Genomic DNA, 11,138 nt, shown 5'->3' with positions numbered 1-11,138 from the left:
GATCCCTGGGTTGGGAAGATCCCCTGGAGAAGGAAATGGCAACCCACTCCAGTATTCTTGCCTGGGAAATCCCATGGACAGAGGAGCCTGGAGGGCTACAGCCATGGGGTCACAGAGAGTCAGACACGACTTAAACAACTAAACAACACAGAACATTTTATAAAGTTTTCACATTTGAGAAAATTTAGAAATAATTTAAAGCACATCAGTTTAAGACACATTGGACTCACACACTGGATCACGAAAGACAGAAGAGATTGTACATTATTTGCCAGCCTCCTTTCCCACTGCCCACGTGATAACATTCCCTCCTTGGGGGTACTGAAGTGATCCTCTAGAGGAGGGTGGACCCCAGCAATTCTCAACGCTCGTAACAAAACACATTTGCCTGGGCAGTGTGTAATGTTCACAACTTGAAGTTGGAGAAGAGGGTTGAGGCACCTGGAGTGATTCTCATGTAGAGATGGGGCTGGGAGCTGGTAGAGCTTACAGACGTACGTCTTTAGGAGCTTCCGCTGTAGGTGGAAGGACACTTAGTGTCTGCATCCGGGAGAATAGCTCTGGTCACTCTGTTTCCATCTGTTCTGTTACTATTCCTAATCTCTTTCCTAAAAAAAAAAAAAAAAAAAAAAAAAATTGATTTGCCTATAATATTTCCGCTCAAAGTCAGATATAGTTAGCCTTTTGGATTTCTTTTTAGGTTTCTTTGGGAAACAAGAGCTATGTATGTGTTTGTATATATATTTTGAAGTATTTATGGATTCATTCCCTATACTAAGTATAGCTTTATATCCTTAAAAAAAATTAGTATGTAATGATAATTTTCTCAGGTCATTCAAATACTTTGTAAAAATTTATCCAGAGATATAAAGGTTAAATGGGACATAACAAAATCAGTTGGCAAAATAGCAGCATTTTCAGATGAATAAACTGTGGCTTAGAGAGAGAAAAATATCTTGCCCAAGGTCAGACAGCCAGGAAGTCTGGGGGAAATATTTAGTGGTGGTAAAGCGTTAGGGAGGCTGATTGGTAGTCTCACTGTGCTCTCAGGTCTAGGGCTGATTTTTTAACAGAAATTCCATTTTATCAGAGTACCCATGCATACCCAGGACTCAAGAGCTTAAAATTAAACCAGAAAACCATACTAACTCACAGTGAGAATCTAGCTGCCAAGGGGTCCCAATTTGGGTTTTTTTTGTGTGTGTAAATACATTCGCACCTTGTAGGAAAATCAGATATTAATCAGAAGCATCAGTGAGTGCCTTTACCTGGGAAAAGCATGGTTAATTTTTAACATTCTTTTGTTGTTGTTGTTACAATTTTACTAATTTAAGATAGATACTACACATATGTGGCCAAAGTGCAAAGCTTAAGAAAAACTTGTAAAGAAAAAGTAACTTTCTTTTCATCCCTTGTGCAGACCCACTGTTGTCTAGGAAGATCTTCGAGGCCAGTGTCTCTGTGTTAGCTTTCTGTTGCTGTTATAACAATTTACCAGAATGGTAGTCCCACGGACGGAGGAGCCGTCGTCACTGGGTGGCAAAGAGTTGAACACAACTGAGTGAGTGAGCATGAGTGGCTTAAAACAGCATAGATTTTTACTTACAGCTCTGAAGGTCAGAACCCAAAATCAAAATATCGACTGGGCCACTTTGCTTCTGAATTCTCTAGGGGAGAATCGAATTCCTTGTCTTTTCCAGCTTTTAGATATCACTTGCTTTGTTTGGCTTTGGACCCATTCCTCCATCTATGTCAACAATAAAACACCTCCAAATCTTTCTCTGACCTTTTTTCCCATCATCACATAATCCAACTTTGGCATTTTGACCTTCCTCTTATAAGGATACTTGTGATTGCACTGGGGCTGCTGGCTACCAGGATAGTCTTCGCATCTCAAGATCCTTCACTTACTTGTATTGCAAAGTCTCTTTTGCCGTGTACATATCCCGAATTTCAAAGATTAGAACATGATTTCTTTGGGTGTCGTTACTCTGCCTACCACAGCCTCCAAGCAACTCATTCTTTCCCTCTTGACCAGAATAATAATGTATTACAAGCGGTAAAACATTTATTGACAGTTTGTTCAATCACACCTCCACCTAGCATGTACATGCTAAAATATATCCCTCCCGGATAAATGTTGCAAGGATTCAATTTAATTAAATATTAACAGGAGCTCTCAATTTCCTCACTCCCAGTGGATGGCCTTGCACAGTCCAGGTGAGCACTGAGCCCTCTCTGGAGACCGCTGTTCTGGACCATCCCTTTTCTAGATTGAATGCAAATCATTATACTGAGCATTCCTTCTAGCCTCAATGCAACATGCAGTTACTAGGGTACAGTTGTTCTTGAACTCCACTGTAATAAGGGTTGTTAAGAGCATAGATGTTGGTGTCCATCTGACAGGTTCAAATTCCAGCCCCACCACCTTCTACCTGTCTGACCTTGGTCACATTGCTCAACCCTTGGGACCTCAGTTTCTTCACTGGCAATATGTGACAACATCTTCCCTGCAGGGTTGTTCCTGATGATTAAATTTTCAGTGGAATGCTAGTAATAATATGATATTAGATTAATGCTCTCTTGAGCTTAAATGCCAGGCCTTTCAATTCCATTTAGTCTTCTTACGTGTGCTCAGCACCCATTGCCTGATTCCTTCTTAGGTTCTCTCATCCTTTTATGTCAGTTCCCTTTCATTCCTGCATCAGGTTCCTAGGGCTATGGTAATAGTATCACACACCAAGTGACTTAAAACAATAGAAATTTATTCACTCACAGTCCTGGAGGCCAGCAGTCTTAAATCCAGGTGTCAGCAGAGCCCTGTCCTCTCTGCATTCAGGTTCTAGAGGAGAATATTTCCTTGCCTCTTCCAGCTTCTGGTGCTGTAGGGATTCCTTGATTTATGGCAGCATCACTCCCATCTCTGCTTCTGTAGTCCATGACCTTCTCTGCTTGTATCTCCCTGTGTCCTCTTCTCTTCCTAGAAAGATACCACCCATTGATATCTTTGAGGGCTGCTCCTAAATCTAGGGTGACTTCATCTGAAAATCCTTAACTAATTACATCTGTAAAAACCCTATTTCTAGATAAGGTTGCAAGATGAGGTTCTGGTTGCACACGATTGTTGAGGGAGTCAGGAGGTCTGCCCAATGTGCTCATAGGCCATGTTATCTCTGCTGTTTGCTCTTAATGAGCTCACTCCCTTCTGAAATGCCCCAGATCTGGAAATGTGGGCACTGCAAGCACAGGGGGCCAACCCGACCATTTTCATGGGTTAACAGCCGATTTTTATAGCCTCGAGACAAAGAAAATTCCTGCTGGAAGGTTGGAGTTAGGTGATTGGTTGGGGCACTAAAGGGTGTTTACTGGAGTGTGCCTCTTTGCCTAACTGGAAGTCAGGAAGCTTGTTAGTGATGATCAGGGGTACTTTTGGCAATGCTTACAAAGGGGCTCAGTCAGTTTCAGAGGTCACCTTGGTGCTGGGCTCTGCTTCTTCAAGGCCTTGCACCTGTGGCCTAGGGCAGGACTCAAGAAGATTTTGGGAGGTGTGGGGACAATATTCCACCTACTACAATTGCCCCCTGACAGAATTGCTTTTCTGGCAAGTTCTGGGAGGGGCCTGCCTTCACCTGAATGGACTCATGGCAGGATTCAGGGCCTTGAGAGTGTAAAGCCAGCAGAAGCCAGAAGACAAGAAACAGTAATCTGCACCTGACTCCCACCCCTGTCGTTAGCATCACTGCTGTTCACGAGGAAGAAAACCCACCATCCATGTGTATTTCTTGTTGCTTTTTGGTGTATAACGCTGCAGTCCTACGAGGGCTTCCATTTGGGTTTCTGGCATTTTCAGAAGAAAGAGGGGGAAGAAAAGGAGAAAGAGAAGAGAAAGTACTGTTTGGTATCACTCAGCAGTGTTTGTCTCCCTTGAGAAGACTCCAGTTTAAAATACAGATTAGCTCCTAAAAAACCAACCCAGGCTGACTTTTCTCTTTGATGGTTTCAGTTTGGGGCTTACCCATCACAAATGATTGTAACACAACAGGATTCTGTCAGGCCAGGGTAGGAATTTTGAATATTTACCTGCAATTTCCAGCTCTAGGGAATAATAACTAGGAGAAAAACAGCATTAACTAAATTGCAGGATATGAAAACATGCTGAATTTCCCCCTTCCAAGTTTTCTGCTCCTAGGTATTCTACAAGTCACTTTCCCTTGAAACATGCTCTCTTGTATCAATTTATAAACCTTACAAAATCTGTCACATTTCTCCTTTTGCCTTGAGTGCCAGGAAGCTTGGGGGAAACAGTGATCAATTTCAAGAATGCTTAGCCTGGATATTTGTTACATTCGGGCCTCCTCTATGTGTGGCTCTGTATTCTGCTTCTATGGGAAGTTTTTCTTGCACAGATGCCTTTGCATCCCTGCCGGACTTCTCCCCTGCCCTGGGACACTGCTGTCACTCCCTGCTCTCTGCCTGCTTCCTATTCCTTCTCCTCCACCTCCTCTGACTTCCTCTTTCTGGACACGCAGCCCTGGGTTTCTTGTACACTCTGAGGTTTGTATCTGCTCCCTGGGTCCTGAAGACTCCCAAAGCAGTATCTCCAGCTCCAACCTCTTCCCCACTTTGATTCGGATTCAAATCCGTCAGCTGCTTATTATGCAAATAGTGTTTGCATTGTCCTTGAGGTACCTTCCATCCCTGACTCTATTTTGAGCTCCTCACCTTTCTCCCCCTGCCTTGCACATCTGCTCTTCCTGATCTGCTGACACTGGATCAGGCAATGGCCCAGTGTCATGAGGAGGAATAAGCTTCAAGTTATCTGAGACTCATATCAGTTCTGAGACTAACTCAGCTTTGAGTTATCTGAGACTTATCTCTTCCAGGAGATAGTGAAGGGCAGGGACGCCTGGGGTGCTGCAGTCCATGGGGTCACAGAGACTGGACGCGGCTTAGCTACGGAACAACAGCAATCCTTCTCTACTGTGCTATAAATTTCATGCGGGTGGGGTCGCGCCATATTCATCTCTGCATTCTTATAATGCCCAGCACCATGCTTAGCCCTCGGTAGATTCTGGTTTCCTGGTTGAACTCAACTATGTTACAAATAAATGATTCCATGTCTCAGCTTAAATTTCACATTCTCAAGAATGTGACCCTCGAGAACAGGTCAGTCATCCTTATGATATATTCCTCTGATATCTTACACTATTTCTGCCCAGAGTTTTGCACAATTACTTTTCCAGTTATTCACAGTATTTGTTTAGATTTGGTTGTCTGTACTAACTTGTAAGGGACTTACTAAAGAGCCTTTACTGGTGGCTCAAAGGTAAAAAATCCACCTGCCAATGCAGGACACAAGGGTTTGATCCCTAGGTCAGGAAGATCCCTTGGAGAAGGAAACGGCAACCCACTCCAGTATTCTTGACTGGGAATTCCCATGAACAGAGGAGCCTAGCGGGCTGCAGTCCCTAGGATCCCAAAAGAGCCAGATAAGACTTAGCAACTAAACAACAACTAAGTTGTAAATTCCATTGAGAAGGTACGGCTAGAATAGTGCATGACCTATTATAAATGCTTAATAAAAATTTGTTAACCGATAGACCGAAAATTTTTCTTTCAGGATAAAAGTCCTGAATTTACCACTGGTGGTTAAAGAAAAATTAGATTTGATTGCCTGGTGGCCTAATGACTCACTCTACCCATCCATAAAATGGAGATGCTCCTGGGGGATAATATTAGACAGCAGATGAGCTTTAGATAGAAACATATCAAAACAAAAATGGATAAATAAATTATGCAAAAAAGGAAAGCCAGGATTAAAAGATTAAGCACATCAACTAAAATGTTTCAGGATGTAGCATTTTATTCTCCCATAGGAAATATAAGCATTATTTTCTCTTTCTCCTCAGCACCTGAGACATCATTTCTTGTGCAAAATGAAATCGAACCAGAACAGGTAAAAATTTGCATGAAGTATTTTGAAGTATATGACTTAGAGTTTTAAAATCCACAATAAACGTTTGCAGAAATGGATTAGGGGGAGGCATATCTAGCTAACAGCAAAATGCATTACAACTGTTATGAAATAGTGAAGGAATTTGTAGACACTCTTGGCAGAAATGACATTGATATCATCAATTCTATATGTATAGATGCTTTGAAAAGAAAAAAAGAAATATATATATATATATATATATATATATATATATATATATAAACATTGAAACCATTATGTGGCCCCTCTGGTGGCCCAGGATTAGGGACATCCTACAACCTCAACACCTGTCTCCAGCATTCCTCTTATTTCCTGAGCTTATCCCTCATTCATTCTTATTATTACAAAAGTGATTCAAACTGCTTCATGGGAATCCTTCAGGCAGTATAAACAGCCTATAAAGGAAGTGAAGGTCTCACCACTTCTTCATTCTTCCCTTTCTCTCTCCTCAAAGAGAGGTGACTGGGCTGCCTTTACTGCCTTGTAAGAGAAGGGACTGGCAGTAGAAGGGATGCAGCCTGGCCTGGCCAATGGGACCTGGTGTAGCCCCCAGGGAACTGCATGCTGCCCAAAGAGCAGTGCTTCTCAGACTATTTGGTGTCAGGACCCCTTTATATTCCTAAAAACTAGAACTGAGAAATTAAAAACAATATGAATTCATTAAAAGGGATAATAAATATGTTAACACAAATAATATTTTATGAAAAAGAAGGACTTTTCCCATTCTCCCCTGGTGGTCCAGGCATAAAGACACTGTGCTTCCAATGCAGGGGGTGTAAGTTTGATCCTTGGTTGGGGAACTAAGATCCCACATGCTGTGTGTCGTGGCCAAGAAAACAAACACAAATAACCTACTTTTTCCTGAATGAAAAAACTATTAGCGAGGAAAGTGGCATTGGGTTTCATTTTTGCAAGTCTTATTAATGTCTGGCTCAATAAGGGATCCAGGATCTCATGTCTGCTTTCATATTACATCATCAGAGCCTTGACACCTTCACATCACAGGTCATACAATTGCAACCTCTGGGAATCTGGAATGCAGGTCTCATGAAAGAATGACAGTAAAAATAGCAAATAATGTGTCCTGAAAATCATTTTGATCTCATGGAGGGATCCCCTGGCTATACTTTGGGAATCACTGCTGCAGAAAATTTGAAATCGAGTTCCACTTTCCCTGTTACCTGGTTACCTCTAGAAGTCTAAGTCAGCCAGGAGAAGAACTGAACAGGGTAGGTTGAACTGAAAGGATTTAGGCCATGGCCAGCAAAGTGACTTGACAGTTGAGAGTACAGCTCACAGCAATCTGCCTGATGCTGAAGAGTTAGGAAAATCTGGGGGCTCTGGGTAAAATGTTTCAGATTCTCCAATTTTTTTTTTTAAGTTTAACTTGTAAGGCTGGCTGTGTTGTTGAGATGCATTGGGCAAAATGTGGTGGGCTGCAGGGAGAGGGGGACGCCACTGGCAGGCGTGCTAGTGATGGCAAACAGGGAGGATGATGTTGGGAAGTGAGTGGCTAATGCGCCTCCCTGTGTCTCACCAGATGAGAATGACCAGCAACAATGAGCTGCTCATGATCATTGCTCCCTCCCTGGGATTCGTGCTGTTGGCACTGCTTCTGGCGTTTTTTCTTCGAGGTAAGGAGGGCAGGACCAGGTGGGGTGAAGCCTTTCGAGCTTTGGAAACTCCAGGAGGATCTGGGAGTGGATGGATTTTACTTCCTGCCCCTGTCTGCTCTCCCTTGCCCCATTCCTTAGAGTCCCACTTCTATCATTGCCCTCATCTATCAAGGAGGATAGCAGGTAAACTCATTCTCCCTAAGATGCCAAAGGCTTTGATATCACCTCCTGATAGAGTTTATGTTTTGAGAAAGAAAAACAACATAAAATAAGAGCACCTTTGTTTATTGGACACTTACTTTGTGTGTTTTCTGATGCTGTATTTTTGACATCTCCTAATTCATTTCATCCTCCTGACTCGCTTAAGTGGGAAGTACTGTCTTATCACTGTCTTGGGGTGGAGGATTCTTCTAGTTGGGAATGCCTTCAGGAAGAGAGCCGTGAGTCATCCTAGTCTTGTATTTGTTCCCTTAAAGTAAAACTTCCTAACCTAAAACTCAGAGAGACAACTCCAGGGAACCAGTAAACTCCTTGAAATGGTCACATCTGTATTTTTCAGGGGGTAGGGCCCATGATTGTCATTAGATTCTCCAGCTGGCCCACAACCCTGTATCTTCCCTCCACCATCTTAAAAAAAAAAAAGTTTTAAAGCAACGCATAAGGAAGTCATGAACCAGGGTTTATTGTTTTCATGCAAAGTACAGGCACATAAAATGGTCCTGGAAAAATGGGGGAAAATTTTCTCTATAGTCATTAATAGAAGCTGGTAGTAAGTGAGGATCTCTGACTAGCAATAATCATCTCAGCCTGTTTGAGCAACAGTAGTGAAACTTATGTGTCTCTACACCTATCCCTAGTGAACCCTGCAAAAGGAAATTTGGGGAATAGTGGACATTTGCCATTAACCATCATACAAAGTCATGTTACAGTTTGGGAAATTCTGGGTATATGTCCTAAGGCAGTGTTTTAAAACCCAAGTGACTAACTGAATTTAAGTAATTTAAGAATAAATCCGCTTAGGGAATTCCCTGATGATCCAGTGGTTAAGACTCTACACTTCCAATGCAGGGTGCACAGGTTCAAACCCTTGTCAGGGAACTAAGATCCCATAAGCCAAGGTGCATGACCAAAAATAAGGAACTTAAAACCATTGTCTATAATGTTGGAACAATCTTGTAATTGGTGGGCAGTAATGAGGGGTCAAAAGAAGTAATCATCTGGTCTGGGAAAGGAGTGGCTTTCTCTGCCAAGTCCAGTTTCTAAGCTTCCACCTTCGGACCACCTCTGCTCTTCATAAGGTTGCTCTGTGCTTCCCCAGCATTTTGTTCACATAAGTACTGCTACTCTGCTTCTAATACGGCCTTGTCTTTTCAGGGAAATTCGGGAAAGCCGATTGTTTCCAGAAACACACCAGGTAATTCATCTTGCATGACTGATTGCTGTAATGATTGGACAAGCTGTTGCAAATGATCAGATACTATTCAGTGGTTGAATGCCTTGTGCTTGCATTCTGATTAAATATACAGTTGGAGAGATATGGCCTTAGAGGTAAAACAGTTGTGGGGATTCAGCTTACGTTAACCTCTGCCTTGGTTAACACTGTGGTATTTGTCCAATATGCAAATATATTAGCAGCTTGCATTAACAGAAGCATGACACACAAAAGAAGGAAAGAGATATGCCATTCTCCCCATTATTTGCTGAACTCTGGGTGACTCACTTCAAAAGGTCATTTTTAAACTGGGGTTCATTGAAGGAGCATTGGCAGCTCGAAAATGAAAAAACCATAAACAGTTTCATTCCTGGGTTTTAATTCCTCTACCAAATTAGGCCACAGGACCAGATTTTGTTATGTCTTTTTGAAAAAAAACAGTTTGAAGAGTCTCTGGAAAGTGATTTTACATATTGTCCTGTTACATACCTTTTATGGAAAAGAAATGAAAGGATTTTGTGTAAGCTATTATTAAGAACTTCCTTTCACTTAATAATTGCATCAATATTACAATATCTATAAATAAGTAAATATTAATAAGTAGGGAAATTGAGGGTTAGCAACTTTTCAAAGTCATATTTGGAGATTCTCCTGGTAAACAAACAATTTAGATATGATTTTATGTTTCGCTAACACAAGAACTTTAAATCTCCTTATTATAATAGATAGGCAAAAAGCCTTTTATTTCCCGTGGCCTCAGTTTTGCCATCTGCGAAAGAAGAGGCTTGGACTGGATGGACTCTGAGCCATTTTGACTCAAACAGCCCTTGGTTAGTCATTTTGTAATTTAGCAGCATCCACTGGCTGCTGGTCTTGATTGTCTCACCAGCAGGCTCTCTTCTCTCTTTACAGGCTAGACGATGTTGGAGAAGGTAAAGAGGTCCTCAATGGAAGAGAGGATGAAGATGGTCTTTTCACATTGTAATGTGCCCCTTTTTCTTAGGACTGACGATGTGGGTAATGACACGTGAATCATCAAAATAAGCCTTAGAATTTTTTTGAATCCATCTATCGCCCTGGTGTCACTGATCCGTCTTGCTTTTGGTTCACAGGGGAAAGTTAGTTTAGAGACCACACTTTCTCTGTCTCATGGCTTAACCTCTGTAATCTCACTGCGGTAGTAGTGACATGTAGACTTGGAGTGTCACATGTCCACTTGAATGCCTTCAGTGACGGTGAACTCACTATTGTACCTAAGGAAGTCCATTCAATCTCAGGGCACTTCTGACACTTAAAAACATTTAAAACAAAGTCCACGGAATCACACCATCATTTTTACTTACCTCTAAAAGGCCCAGATTTTCTATTATTTTCCATTCACAATTATGTATCTTTAAAGATGACCATGGTGTCACATCTTAATTCTTGCTTGGGGAATGTAATTTTGGACACAGGCAAAAGTTCATCAGAGTAAGGGAAGGTGAATAACGTGGATGTTCAAACAGGGCCAGTCCCTGGATGATGTGACTGAGGCAGTCCAGATCAGTTTCTCTAAGTATATAGTCCATGGGAAATGGCTCCTCAATAAAAACAGGTTTATTTAAACACTTTCAGAGTCAGTAGCATGAGGAACCATGGAGAGAGGCTAAAACAAGCAGTCACTGACTGAATGGAAAGAATGTGCACCTCAGTGAGAGGCCTCTGGCTGGGAAAAAATGTGGAAAGTCAGCTGGGGCTGAAACAAACTTGCTGAAAATACTTCCTGGTATGTTTGAGGCAGTAGCTACTCATGAAATAGGTGCACAGTCTTTCCAGGTAGCCATGCTTTATATTTTGACTCTCTTGACATTACTTTAAGAGAGGGAAAAGGTACCAGTCTTATCACTTGACCACTACAGCCTCTAGATCCCTCCATTGTTAGTTCACACAAATAGAGCAGTTAGTAAAAGCAGCCCCTCCCACCCGAACACTTGGAGAACCACCCACCCAGGGCAGCCAGCCTTCTGCCTCGTCACCCGGTGCCAAGATGAGTGGCAAGGTGGGTCTAATAAGGAAGGAAGGAAGGAAGGAAATAACTAGCAGCACACAGGTTGCT

The 11,138-nt window shown here is 42.1% G+C and overlaps 1 protein-coding gene across 1 annotated transcript in view; it reads left to right on the top strand.

The window, feature by feature from the left end:
• Positions 1–10,138, top strand: part of TIMD4 (T cell immunoglobulin and mucin domain containing 4) — a 27,381-nt gene extending 17,243 nt beyond the window's left edge. Inside the window, exons 5-8 of the mRNA XM_065936219.1 lie at positions 5,910–5,956; positions 7,536–7,629; positions 8,986–9,025; positions 9,956–10,138. Coding sequence (XP_065792291.1) covers positions 5,910–5,956; positions 7,536–7,629; positions 8,986–9,025; positions 9,956–10,028 — 254 coding nt within the window. The 3' untranslated portion in view covers positions 10,029–10,138. The remainder of the gene's footprint in view (positions 1–5,909; positions 5,957–7,535; positions 7,630–8,985; positions 9,026–9,955) is intronic.
• The last annotated feature ends 1,000 nt before the right edge of the window (positions 10,139–11,138 follow it).

Source organism: Muntiacus reevesi, chromosome 1 (genome assembly GCF_963930625.1).
Source record: "Muntiacus reevesi chromosome 1, mMunRee1.1, whole genome shotgun sequence".
In the NCBI taxonomy this organism is placed as follows: domain Eukaryota; kingdom Metazoa; phylum Chordata; class Mammalia; order Artiodactyla; family Cervidae; genus Muntiacus; species Muntiacus reevesi.
This window is presented reverse-complemented; position numbering and strand designations above follow the sequence as displayed.